Source organism: Homalodisca vitripennis, chromosome X, assembly GCF_021130785.1.
Source record: "Homalodisca vitripennis isolate AUS2020 chromosome X, UT_GWSS_2.1, whole genome shotgun sequence".
NCBI lineage: Eukaryota > Metazoa > Arthropoda > Insecta > Hemiptera > Cicadellidae > Homalodisca > Homalodisca vitripennis.
Genome location: NC_060215.1, coordinates 89,297,662 through 89,312,005, shown reverse-complemented (window position 1 = coordinate 89,312,005; position 14,344 = coordinate 89,297,662). Strand labels below are relative to the sequence as shown.

At 34.4% G+C, this 14,344-nt stretch overlaps 1 protein-coding gene across 3 annotated transcripts in view; it reads left to right on the top strand.

Moving 5' to 3' along the window:
- Positions 1-14,344, top strand: part of LOC124369323 (RNA-binding protein 26) — a 126,344-nt gene that overhangs the window by 63,433 nt on the left and 48,567 nt on the right. For all 3 annotated transcript variants that reach the window (XM_046827274.1, XM_046827275.1, XM_046827273.1), the window contains exons 12-13: positions 1,054-1,226; positions 4,045-4,203. In XM_046827274.1, coding sequence (XP_046683230.1) covers positions 1,054-1,226; positions 4,045-4,203 — 332 coding nt within the window. The remainder of the gene's footprint in view (positions 1-1,053; positions 1,227-4,044; positions 4,204-14,344) is intronic.

The window sequence follows — 14,344 nt, the reverse complement described above, 5'->3', positions numbered from 1 at the left end:
GCAGTTTTAAGCTAGAACGGTACGACAAATTATGTTCTAGTCTAAATATTGTTGATGTTTTCAGCTGTACTTTCATAATTTGATCCTCATGAATTTAAATTTTGGGATAAGTAAAATGTTTTTTATTCACCTTGATTATGTATATCTTCTTCTGTAATATTTATCTCCATTTCATTTATGAAACAAACCCAGTGATTCAAATCGTATTACATACAACAAGCAGCCACCTACAACCCACAGTTTGGGGCTGGGAGTTTTGGGGATTTGAAGCGTTAGATGTATTTTATTCTTGAAACTTACATTCTCCACCATATGTCAAACTCTTATGTAATTTACACTTTAATTTGGATATTAGTTAGGGCTCATTATTTTATAGTTTATGCGCTATGTGCATTAGTATCCTCTGTGACAGATAATATATTAGTTATTTTATGTAATATTGAGTGAGATATTGCACAATTGCAAACTGTGTATAGAAAACAATTTATTGTCATAAAAACCTGTTATTGAAGCTATAAATATGGAAGGTAAGAGAAAATGCATTGTTGCAAACATTTTGGTATGTTGCCCTCTAACCTCTTGGTAATGGTATGTCCAAAAAGATAAAATGATTTTAAAAATGATACAAGCAAGTTAGTTAAACTTATCGTTTACTAATAAATAAAAAAGGCCATACAACAAACAAACTTTTCAAATTAAAATTCTTGTAAAATGCAGAAAATGTAAAATTCAATATAAGATTATCAACCATCTTTCTAAAGCTTTTATTGTATTAAGCTTTTCCAATAATTTTTTTTTAATTGAGATTATATATGTTCACCCAAGAGAAACATTGTTTAGTGGTTATTTTGAGTTTTTGGTCGTAATATGAAAGTTCAATTTGTGATGTAAAATTTCCATTACCCTTTTCATAGTTCACAGTGCTCAGTATTTATTGAATTTTATTGGTTCGTTCTGTTATCAATTGAGGAGGTATTATATCACACAAAATACCCACAAACCAAACAAAATTTATTATGTACACACCTTATAATATAATGTGTCATGTTTCAGGCCGAGGCATGCTGCGAGGTGGAGGAGTAATAAGGTCTCCACCAGGGTTTGCTCCTCACCATCAACGAGAACTCATAAGTGTACCAGTCATGGAAGGAGAAGATGTTCCTTTTTATGCACCAGTTGGAAACCCAATGAAGAGACAGTGTCCCCCTGAATTTTCAAATGATGCTGTGAGTACTTTTAAATCGTTAGTTCTTCTGAGGATGAGCCTTTTCCAAAAGTAATTAAATTTTAATTGCATTATTATTATCTCTATTTCAATCCAAAAGTAGATTTAAATTTTATCTGGTAACAATTACTTTCATTTATTTATTTATTTTTCTAAGGAGAGGCTGTTTCTCTTTTAAACCCTATTCTGCCTGTTTTCATGGGCTACTAGCCTCTGCGGGGCTGTTATGAAACAGAATAAGGGAAAGGGGAAGGTCTATAAAAAGTGCCTATGGTCACAGGCAGGATTTGAACCTGCGCTATCTCTAACTCAGATCCAAAGTGGTGTCTTAGAGTAATCAGCCATAGGCACTCCCACAAAATTCCTACTATATTGGGGAGTGTGATTGGCCATGTATCATTCAGAAAGCGTACGGGTATGCTATTATCAACCCCGACTGCGTTGCAAATTAGACTCGAAAAAGCATCCTGTACGTCGGCCACACTCGCAGGTGCAAATGAGAATCCACTGCCCACACTTCCCGAGGAGTAACCCTCAACTGACATACATAATCATTAGCTGCAGATTGATATACTGGAATATATACAAAATAATCATCAATTATATTAAGATCAAAGGGAACAGGAGTGATGACATTTGATTTTCTAATATGTAGGTCCTTAACCCTGCTCCACAGTGACCTCATGGATTGCTGCTCGGACAAAGTGCTGTTGATAAAATAAATTTGCCATTTCTGATCTGCTGCTGCATTTGTTCCTCGAGGCATTTTTCAGTTGCCCAATCTTGCATAGACTTTGATCTTTTGGTCGTCAAGAAGAGTCAATACAATAGACAGTAGATGGTATTAATAAAAAGTGTAATTGTCTCAGACAGGATTTGAACTTGCGCTACCTCTTACTAGAAACCAAAGTCAACGTCGCTCGCCATTGCCTCTCCCAAAGACTACTACAAATATATGAATTTAAAATTTTTTATTGTGATTCAAATTTTAATATAGATAGCAGATAAATTATTGGATTTAAATTCTTAATTAATGCAGCCACAACTCTCTAAAAACGGTTTTTATAAAAAAAACTAAATTTTTTACAAAATGCACTCAAGCAATTTAGGTTCATGATTAACAGACCAATTTAACAGATGTTCCTTTTTATGCACCAGTTGGAAACCCAATGAAGAGACAGTGTCCCCCTGAATCTATCAACAGACCAATAGATATTTAATGTAAATGCATCTCTCTAAAAAACTCAATCAAAAGTTATACAATATTGTATTTTAATTTTTAACAATAATATGATATAGGCAAATGGATAACCTGGTTTTGAAGAAATTGGAGGTATAAGTCTATATTTTTTAATTCAGATAACGTTTTAATGTTTTAACCCTTAGCGAGCCATAAATAAATAACCAAAACTACTCCTAAGAGCCATACACCTTAAAAATAAAAAAATTCCCACATACCAAAACCAATTTTGTTTTAATAATTCTTATAACATAAGAGGTAAGAAAAACAACAAAATATTTTTTTTCACTCTTTATTGTTAATTTACAGCCAAAAAATGGTAAAATCATAATTTCACTGAAAAAATTTATTTTGACATTCTATGTGTTCATATATAATATTAACAATATAGTTGAACACAAATATTGTAATATTTTACAAAAAACAAGCATATAGTAATTTTTATTTAGAGAAAATATAAAGAATATGTTAAAAATTTATATATACAAATTAAATAAAAGCAATGAAACTACAAAAAATTTCAATTTTCCAAGTATAAAATAAAGAACACACTACATTTTACAATATTATAACATGAGAAAACTTATAAATGATACTTATTGAAAATGAGCTAAATATATGTGATCCTTAGGCGTAGGTTTGTTGTGTGTGGTACAGCTTTTGGCGTGCGGGCACCAGCGGGCACGAATTAATTTACGGTCAGCGGCCGCATGAACAGCAATGGTGCGCCATATCGTATCGCTCGCTATTGTATACTAGAAAATTCTACTGTGAAGGTATTCGTTCAGATGGAACATGGGCCTGCTGGGGTATCCGTGATGTAGGAACGATAACACGCGAGCAAGGTTCCAGGGTAGCAGGGATGATGTCTAAATCATAGTCTAAATAAAGCGGCTCGGGCGAAGCGATTGCAACATCCGGGCCATTGTCTAGACTAAACCCTCTAACATGTACGCCTGCGTCTTTTCGTTGTGTCACTAATCTCAAAAGTATTATAATAACAACTGAGGAAAACATCCAATCAGAAGCGCTAAAAAGCTGAGAGTAAACTCATATGAATGATTTTACAACTTCGACATACAACTGCGATCTGTAGGATATTTATAAAACTTTTGAAAACTCTAAACGTAGACCGTAGTTAAACACTCTAAGTTGACAAGCGAGACGATCGCCCGATCTATCAGACATTAAAAGAACTATTTGGAGGGAAACTTAAAAGCAGATCGCTTTTGCGACCTGAGCTCGTCATCGTGCCGTTAGGCCCGGCCGCTGCGTGACGAGCCCAGCTCGTCAGTGATCCGCAATGGGTTAAACCATATGTCAAAAATGTTGTTTTGATAAATATTTGATTTTTATCTTATGTAAAAATATAATTTATACCATAATAATCCGAACAGCATTGGGTGAGAACCTGAACATTGTTCCAACCTAGATTTTCCAGAACTCATTGTGATATAGAAACGGCAATATACATTGTCTATTGAGTAAAGAGAGAACCTTTGGCCATAATATGGCTCTATTTATTAAATAATTGTTGCAATATCTAAAAACTCCAATTAATGTCACTGTATATGCATAGGAAACGATACCACCACTCAAACAAAGGTTTGACTACTCAAGACTTGGGAATCGCCGAGGTAACTGCTCTCTACAGCTCAAGAAAATTCCTCAAGGGTTGAATAACATTGCACATTTGCACAACCATTTTGTCAAGTTTGGCAAAATTGTTAATATTCAGGTAAGATTTAATTTTTTATTGTTTGAATTCCCATTATTTAACATTACTTGAGCGTGTTGTACAATTTGTGGGTGCTGATTTTCAAAATCTGCATAAAATAACAATAGTAAAATCTACTTAGACTAGTGTTTATATAATTCACTTATAAGCTGATGTTTTGTGTAAGAATACTCGTTAGCAGGAAGAACGTTGTGAAAAGGGAACTCCATACTTATAATTACTTCATTTTTGCTGTACATATTTATTAATCATATAATTCACTGATATATTATAGTAAAGGAGGACAGGTTTAAAAGAACAAAAAAGAGGGTAGGAAAGAAGGTTAAATTTCAGATTTTAATTATTGAAAAAGACAAAAATCCGATTTTAACATGAGTTTTGATAAAATAGGAAGAACAGGCTTACCTTTACCTCATTGGAATGTTATTCTCTTTCTTCTCAACACAGATACATTAAAATTAACACAAATATATGGAATATTTTATGCCCACTAAGCACTTTGTCAACCACAGAGAGATTAAGTCAGAAGTTAACCCATCAACATAATACAGTAGGACCTTGATATATCGAACCTCAATATATCGAATTCCTCGATAAATCGAAGTTTTGTCATTCCCCTTGAATGTCCCATTTACATCAATGCTAATTTTACCTCTACATATCGAAGATTTCAAGTAAATAACCTCAATATATCGAATTTTCGCCAATAATTTTGCCTATTTTTTACCTCTATATATCGAAGTTTTCTTATAATTACCTCAACATATCGAAGTTTCAGTTTATCAACGAAACGAACTTTAGTACTGTATTGTCGTGTTGTGCAAACGAACAACCATCAAAGTAGAGTAGGTACCGTATTTTTCATGTCGAGACTTGAAACCCCCACCACCGACACTCCTTTGTTTTCTGTAGACGTCAGTGGTGGATCACCACTCCACCCTCAGTTTAATTTGGACGTTACCGCGATTAGTGCAAGTTGAGGTTATCTTAGTGAATTATTGTGCGTGGCAGATTTTCAACTGTGACACTGTTTTGTTTAAAAGTGCGATGGCAAAACGGAAAACTTTATCTTATCAAGATAAAGTTAAACTTATAGAGACTGTGGACGCCGGGAATAAGAAAAAAAGTGACATTGCAAAGGAGTTTGGTATACCAGCGAATACTCTCTCGACCATATTGAAAAATAGAGAAAAATATGAACGCCAAGGAACTTCGTGCAAGAGAATAAAAGGACCCGAATTGAAGGACGTAGATGAAAGTGTTTATCAGTGGTTAAAACAGTGCCGTGATAAAAACCTTCCTGTAAGTGGCCCAATTTTAAAAGAAAAAGCAGCACAGTTTGCTGCGCAATTAAATAAACCTGACTTTCGAGCAAGCAACGGTTGGCTCCAAAACTTTAAAAAAAGAAATGAAGTGATTTTCAAAAAGGTGACTGGCGAAAGTGCGAGTGTCGATGACAATGTTTGCACAGAATGGTCGCAAAAACTGCCTGATCTTGTCAAGGGAACAAACCTGACGATATTTTTAATGCCGACGAAACAGGTCTTTTTTACCAGTGTCTTCCTGACAAAACTTTAACTTTTAAAGGTGACACTTGCCACGGAGGTAAGAATAGTAAACAAAGAGTTACATTGCTGCTTGGAACAAATCAAATTGGCACCGTGAAGCTTAAACCATTGATGATAGGAAAATCTAAAAATCCAAGGTGTTTCAAGGGGTTCAAAGTTTTCCAATGGACTACACATCAAACAAAAAGTCATGGATGAACTCAGGGGTTTTTGAGAAATGGCTAACGGACTTGGACAGACAAATGAAGAAAAAGAAGAAAAAAATACTCTTGTTTATTGACAACGCTACTGCTCACGGTGACATCAAAAAAATGAAAAACGTAAAAATCGAGTTCTTACCTCCAAACACCACATCCAAGCTACAGCCATTGGATCAAGGAATAATTAAGAACTTTAAAGTTCATTACCGGAAGGAAGTTGTACGCTTCTTCCTTCGTGACCTCGAGGACAAGAACCCTACAAAAATAAGCATACTTGATGCAATGTGGATGGCTTCTAAGGCGTGGAACAATGTTACCGAAAATACTATAAAGAACTGCTTCAAGAAAAGTGGCTTTAAACAGCAAGTTGACGAAGAAGAGGAAAGTGTTGTAGAAGACTGTTCAATTGTTGAAACGGATAACGGTGAACTTGCTAGTCCTGTACTGTGGAGACAAGTGACTCAGGCCCACTTTCGAAGACTTTGTGGCCGTCGATGACGAGCTTGCTACTTGCGGCCAATTAAGCGATGCAGACATTATTGCATCCGTTTCCAAGGACACGAGTGTAGAAGACAGTGTAGTCGAGGACGGCGAGGATGATGACGACAACGAAGTCGAAACGCCTGACCCCACCCTTCGCGATGCCCGGTGTGCCATCAACACGTTGCGAAGTTTCCTCCAAAAGAAGACGTCTATGGATGACAAAATAATCCAGTCTTTATCCATTTTAGACGACGCGTTGGACAAAGTGACTTTCACAGGTAGACAAACTGCAATTTCAGATTTTTTTTAACAGTAAATAAGTTTTGCAAACTCTTTATAACATGTACGTAAGCCTACATTACAGTAGCATTTTAAACATTTAAAATACAGTACAGGAGAACCGTATTTCAAACTTGTGTATTTATACTGTACAACATAACTTTTTAAGACGTTACAGTATTTCATATTCATATTTATGTAATAATATTACTCTGTACGTTTAGTTAAAAAATAAATAAATTTAAATTGATGTATGGTGTACTTGTTATAATTTCTTATTCACATTTCCCGATAAAGTAATGTACGATTCTTAATTGTACTGTATTATTGTAGTGGGTGTGGACCTCTATATATCGAAGTCTGTCAGAGTTAACCTTGATATAATGAATAATACAACAACAGTTGTAAACCTCTATATATCGAAGTCTGCCCCAAACAGACTTGATATATCGAACCTCATTATATCGAAATTCTTGATATATCGAAGTTTTGTAAATCCTCTTGAGGTTCGATATATCAAGGTCCTACTGTAGTTTTTATTATCTTCAGGATATCAAACTTAACAGTTAGTTTATAAATTATAGTTATTACAAGTTATTAAAAGGGACAGTTTTCTGACTGGTTTACAATGCTATTATTTTTAACACATTCACTGCTGAAAAAAATATAATTGACAATAGAAATGGCTAAAAATTAAAGTGAGCGATAACTTACCCATATGACTCCTTTGGATCATCAATGATGTTAAAACTGGTTTCCGGTCAGAAATAGCTCCGTATAGTGACGTCACAGTTGGCGGCACGGTTCCGTGCCGCGCGCCAGGAGCACAACACTAGTTCACACCACTGTCACAGTAGTTACGCTCTTGCTCATTCTAATGTTAGTTTACAGTTTACATAACCTCTAAATAATTTATTCTAATGTATAATAAATTTATATGCAGCACTAATTATAATATATTTACAACCCTCCCAAAAACTGATGATTTCTTAGTTCTTGTGAAATTCGTCAAAGCAACGAATTGGGCAAAATGCAGGCTGCCCTGGGCACCCACTGCAGAGATAGGAGGTGCGCTTATTCAATCCCTCTTTTGCACATACTCTGCACCTTTTTCGTTTCCTGTCTCCCTTCAGGTCACGTTCTTCGTTTTGAACGAGGCGGTGCAGAGGGTTCCTCGGAAGAGTTCGGGGAGGTTGTGCTGGCTTTGGGGGCAAAAGAGAATCTACTAATTTATCTCTGAATTCCAAAAATGGCATCTTTCTTGCACCGGAATTCATGTTCACAAAGAACATGCAATTTACCATAGCCATTTGAAGGAAGTGAACAAATATTTTTTTATACCATCTAATGGTCTTCCGTTCTATTGGGTAGTACGACATTAGTTGGTCTGCTCTGTCCACCCCCTTCATATGAGCATTGTAGTGGACTACAGGTTTAGGCTTCTGTTTTTCGATGCCTCTTCTATTTTCCATGGTCACCATTTCATTTTCAAATTGGGTTGAGATGTATAGAACATCTCGTTCATCCCTCCATTTCCCCACAAGAATGCCATTTCCGTATTGGCAGGTGGTTTCGCCTTTTTTCAATTTTGCTGCTACGACAGTTCGTGGGTTGAACTTCCGATCAACTCGAAGGGTACCCGTGCAATATGTTTTGTTGGCAAGGAGTTTGCTTGCTAGTGTCACGCTGTTATAAAAGTTGTCCATGTAAAGTGCATGGCCTTTGTTCAAAAAGTCTCTCATCAAGTGTAGAACAACATTTCCTGCATGTCCTTTCCCTCCCAAATCGTCCATCTTACCCGAGTACACCATAAATCTAACAATTAAACCCTCAGGTTCACAAAGGGTGTACAATTTGACTCCATACTTATGTCTCTTGCCTTTCACGTATTGCCTGAACTGCAGTCGTCCCCTCCACAAAATCATGGCTTCGTCAAGGGACATTTCTTTAGACGGATAATAAATAGACCTCATTTTATCATTGAACAACTGAATGATGGACCGAATTTTGTAAAGCCGATCAGCAGGAGCCTCAGCATCTGGATGTACGCGACGGAAACACAAACATCTCAAAATTAATTGAAATCTATCCCTACTCATGTATTCACGGAAGAATTGGAGATTGTATTTTCTGTCGGTCTTCCAGTAGTCCTGGATCCTGTTTATCCGAATCGTTCCCATGTGAATTAGTATGCCAATGAAAATCCTCAATTCTGGAACTGTCAGCGGTTTCCACCTGTGGATGCGAGATCCTGGCATGATTGTAGGGCCAAAGAAAACTTCTAAAGCGTAGTCATTGGTGAATCTGCAGATATTTTCCAAGAAAACAAGATCAATGAAAAAATTGAACCAATCAATCGGTTCGTTATTGCCTGGAACAGGTATCAATAGTTTGTTATCCCCTGTATAAGGAATATCCCTCATTCCAGCTGCAGATACATTACTCCAAGCAGCAGGATCAAAATCAAAGTCATCTTCGGCATCAGAAGAGTCAATGTCGGTATTATCAGTTGAATCGTCATCACTGAGTGGATCGTCACTATTGTACTCATCATTCGCGTTAGCCATTTTTTAAATAAACTAAAAGAACACAACAGTAACACACACCACAATGTCACGCATGCGAGGCGCCGACGTATATTCAACACGCTGCTTGCAATAAGTACCGTACCGAAACCGTGCCACGCGCCAGGAACAAACCAACGCACTAGTGAGGTTATGTGTGATACTACAACAGAGCGCAAAACAATCCTACCACTTACGACGCAAGCTAGGCTTGCACTGAAGTGATTTGTTCTGGGCCGCATGGCGGCACGGTTCCGCGCCAAGCGCCCCTGGCGTGGAACGGGCGCGGCACGGATCCGTGCCGCCCGCACTGAATGTGTTAAATGGTATTATTGACAATGAATAATTTGAAAGAATAACACATTGTTGGACATATTGAGTATTATATGGTACAAAATCTATGATGTACAGGTGTTTGAAAATGTCCAAAAACCTTGTTATCATATCACAAGACTATTATATAAATGTAAATGAAAAAGTAAAAGTATCTTGGTAAATAAATTGAAATATAGATACTTACTATTGATACCCAAAAACTCTGTTGCACTGCACTTGTGGTGGTCAGCCTTGACTTTAAAAATTCTCACCAGGACAGAACTGGTGTTCTCTGTATAAGAGCGTGATAAGTCGGCAGTCCATATAGAAGATAAGCCTTCCCCTCCGCATGTCTTTTTCTGTAGAATACTGAGTTCTGACATAACATGCAGGAGTCAAGTGGGATATAGTGGGTGGAGATGAACCTGGTGGCCTCCCAATAACTTGAGTATTTTAGATGTAGTTACATTCTACACTATTTTCTCGTAGCTGATAACAATTATAGAGATGAACTAAATCATTCTTTTATTTTGGAAAATTTGGGGTCTGGGAGATAGGCAGGCGGCTAGGGTAGAATTTACATAACCAATTGGTCTTCGGTTAGTTAAGTACGATAGTTTATAAATTGGTATATATATATATATATATATATATATATATATATATATATATATAATTGGTATAGTTTATTAATTGATTTATTATTAGTTTTAAAATTTAATTTCAATAATCAAAGCTCGCTAGAGCACACAAGGCCTGATCGAGAGACCTCTGGGGATTGAGCATATGGAGATTACGGACAGACTCAAACCTGAATGCCCAGCACAATAATTATAATTTCCCCAAAAATAAACCTAGCCTATAACTTTCAACTTCACCACAGACTAACTGATTTCTTTCTCTCCACATAATGTGTAAAAATGTGGAAAATACAAAGGATACAGCTGAAGAACTGTATGAGTCCAGATAAAATCTCAACACTACATCTTAGTATAGACTTTCTGGAAGTAGTTACTTAAACTTAAGTATTCACTGTGTGCAGCCTTAAATTGTGACTTATTGACAATGTTATTTGCATACAACTCAAAAAAGTAAGTGGACATTTGTAGCTTTAGAGCACACTTAAGTACCCCAGCACGGCGCCTACTGCTACTGGCCCGGCCTATCTAACCTCGGTCGGCTCTTGGGGCGACTGTGCCAGTGCCATATGGGCCGAGTCCGCCCAGGCCGGGCCGCTCACAGTGGACGGGTGTCCATTTGATCGTATGCATTTTGACAAGAGTACAAAAGGCCGGGCCAGGTTGCCCATTTGATTGCGTGTATTTTGACTTCACAAAAAGGCTGGGCCGGGTCCGTTGCAGTGGGCACCATGCTTTAATCAGGAAAAAATATGAGGATATTTTACTGAAGGTCAAAAAAACAGTAACTTTTACGGTATGTTTTGGTAGCTTAACTAGTTTAATGAATTTCATTTTTCATTATACACAAAAAACTTTAAAAATGTTCAAACTTATATAAACTGCTCAGACTGACTGGGAATTTTGAGGAAAAACAAAACAAAAATCAAATGCTCAAAACTTTGTGGACTAAACGTTTACAGAGCTGTGATTTTATACTACTTCCAATAATCCAATTAATAAAAATTAATTAATATTAATTAATTAATTAATTAAATTAATAAAAATAAAGTTGTTTTACAAAAAAGAATTACTTAGAAACCAGGACAGCCCTCAAGAATAAAAATTATGTGTTTAAATATGTAAATATTAAACAAATCAAATCCTATAACAGTTGTGGGCAAACGAAAGTAAATAAAAGTTCAATTAATTACTATTTTCTAAAACTAATTCAGTTATACAGCACTTAATTTAGAGGAATTTAGGGCTTCTAAGGCTAAACCTGTTTAGAGGTTCCATCATTAATATTGCAATATTTAATGTGCAATCAGAAAAAAAAATAATTCTCATACTTTTTCATAAAACAATCTAAAACTAAAAATAATTTTATGCCATTTTTTAGAACAACATAAAATAATAATAATAAAACCAATATTTTTTCCTTGTAGTACTGTTTTTGTTATTTTACTTAAAATTACTTTACAATCTAACACTTATTTATACAATATATACAAAAGCTTGAAATCATTGCTGTATGTATGCTTGAAATCTTCCCTGATGAATTAAAAATAGCCAAATATTTTCCGATACATAAAAAGGATGACAAAAAAGAAATGTCAAATTACTGTCCTGTATCTCTACTTTCCTCAACATAAAAGATTTGTGAAAGAATCGTTCACTCTCAGCTAATGGCGTTTTTAGAGGAACATAATCTATTAGACGATAACCAGCATGGATTCCTACTGGTAGACAATAAGTGCTGCAGTACAATATTTGGAGTCGATAATAGATTCTGTTGATAAAGGCGAACATACACTAGGTATTTTTATGGACCTTTCGAAGGCTTTCGATAGTGTAGACCACTCAATTTTAATTAAGAAATTAAATTGTTTAGGAATAAATTCAACAAATTTAAACTGGTTTCAATCTTACCTTACTAATAGATTTCAATATGTAGAAATTTCTTCGATATCCTAACAAAATTTAATCTCGAGAGTATCCTCCAAACTTAAAAAATAGTTTTTGGAGTTCCGCAAGGATCAATTTTAGGACCGTTGCTATTCTTGTGTTACTTGAAAGACGTGCACCTTAGTTTAAAACACATTCCCCAGGAAGACCTTTGTTTATATGCAGATGATGCAAACCTCAAACTATCATCTAATTCAGTAGATGAAATGGAGAGGCTTTCATATTTAGAATTGAATAACATTAATTCTTTTTTTAAATGAAAACAATTTAAAATTAAATATAAATAAAACAAATTTTATATATATATATATATATATATTTTAAAACCCAACAAAAAAGGAAATAATTGAGCCAATGATCATAGTAAATAACCAACTAGTAACAAAAAATCAGAGTACAAAATTCTTAGGTCTGACAATTGATGAAAATCTCAATTGGGGTCAACACGTACAGTTGATTACAAAATTAAACTCGGGAATTTATGCTTTGACGAAGATATCTTTTATCTATAGCACTGATACATTGAGGACAATCTATTTCTCTTATATACACTCTTATATTAGATATGGCCTCTGTTTGTATGGTGCTACTAAAAATCAAATCTTGATGAAATTCTCCGGATTCAGAAAAAATCTCTTAGAATTATGTTAGGACTAAAAATAAATGATTCTGTGAAAGAATATTTTAAGGAATTGATAAAATTTTAACTGTCTACGGACAATATATAATGGATACAATTATGTGTTGTAAAATTAAAAACTTAAATACTGGTATGACCAACGTAATTCATTTGTATAATACATGTAATAAAAATTATATTTTAATACCTCACCAGAAGCAACATTTTTTCACAAAAAAAAACATACATTGGATCCAAATTTCTTAAATCCGTTCCACTTGCTATCAAACAAGAATCAGAACATAAAATATTTAAAAGAAAGCTTAAAGCATACTTGATGGACAAGGCTTTATATTCATTAGATGAATATTTTGATTTGCAAATTAGGTAGTTTTATTTTAGTTTTATTATAGGCTTATTTTATATTAGTTTTTAGCTAGTTTAAACTGACATTATTCAGATGTTACATCATTGTAACTAAAACGAATAAAGATTTTTTGACTTTGACTTTGACTTTTATGAGCAATATTTGTTACAACATCAGTTTCAAGAAAACCCTTTTTAACTTCATAAGGAATATTTTCCTACAAGGTGAGGTTTTTATTTTTTTATGGCAATTTATTAAAAGTTCTAGGTGGTATAAAGTTAAAAGTTCTTGTAAAAATGTATTGTTTGGCCTAGGTACTGTATAGAGGTTGATATTCCTAAGCTGAAACCTATAGATATTTTCCTTCTGGGGAAGATTTCCACTTTTATCATAAAACAATTTCAGAACTGTGAATAAGAAGAGATGATACCTTAAAGGGAGAAGTTTTTGTGATAAGTATAATGAGAATAAGAGCTCAAACGTACTTTTGAATGAAATTAATTTTAATTAAATTACATCAACGATGAACTTGATTGGATCCCAGCCATACTCAATGTAAGCTCGAAATAGAATCTGTATATACCCCTTTCCTTTTTGTTCAGGTGTAAGTAAACCAACTACGTTGAAGTATCTCTTTGCAAGTAAACCTATAAAGTATATAAATTTGACATTTACTGGCTATGTATATTTATTTCTACACACACACACACACATATATATATATATATATATATATATATATATAATTTTTAAACCTGGTTTCACTTGCCCTACAAATAGCATTTTGAGAAATGTACTAATAAAATAAATAATTGTTTATTTGAAATCACCTTTATATTATGATTATTTCATAATGAAGAAAGTTATACAAAATGACAATTTTTCTTCAGTAAAATCTGAATCTGTTGACCTGACCGGCGGGGATACCGTGCATAAACAAATTTAATTGATAAACCATAACATTTTCAATAGTAGGTACAAAATAGCTAATATTTATTTGGTTAAACATGGTTATGGCTAAACATACCACATAATATATTAATAGTATATGATAAACATGGCTACTGACTTGATTTAACTTGATTACTAGATTAAATTTATGCCTAGCATTACCTTGAGAACTTTTTTAGTTTTTTACAAAAAAAATGGTCAACTGCTTTA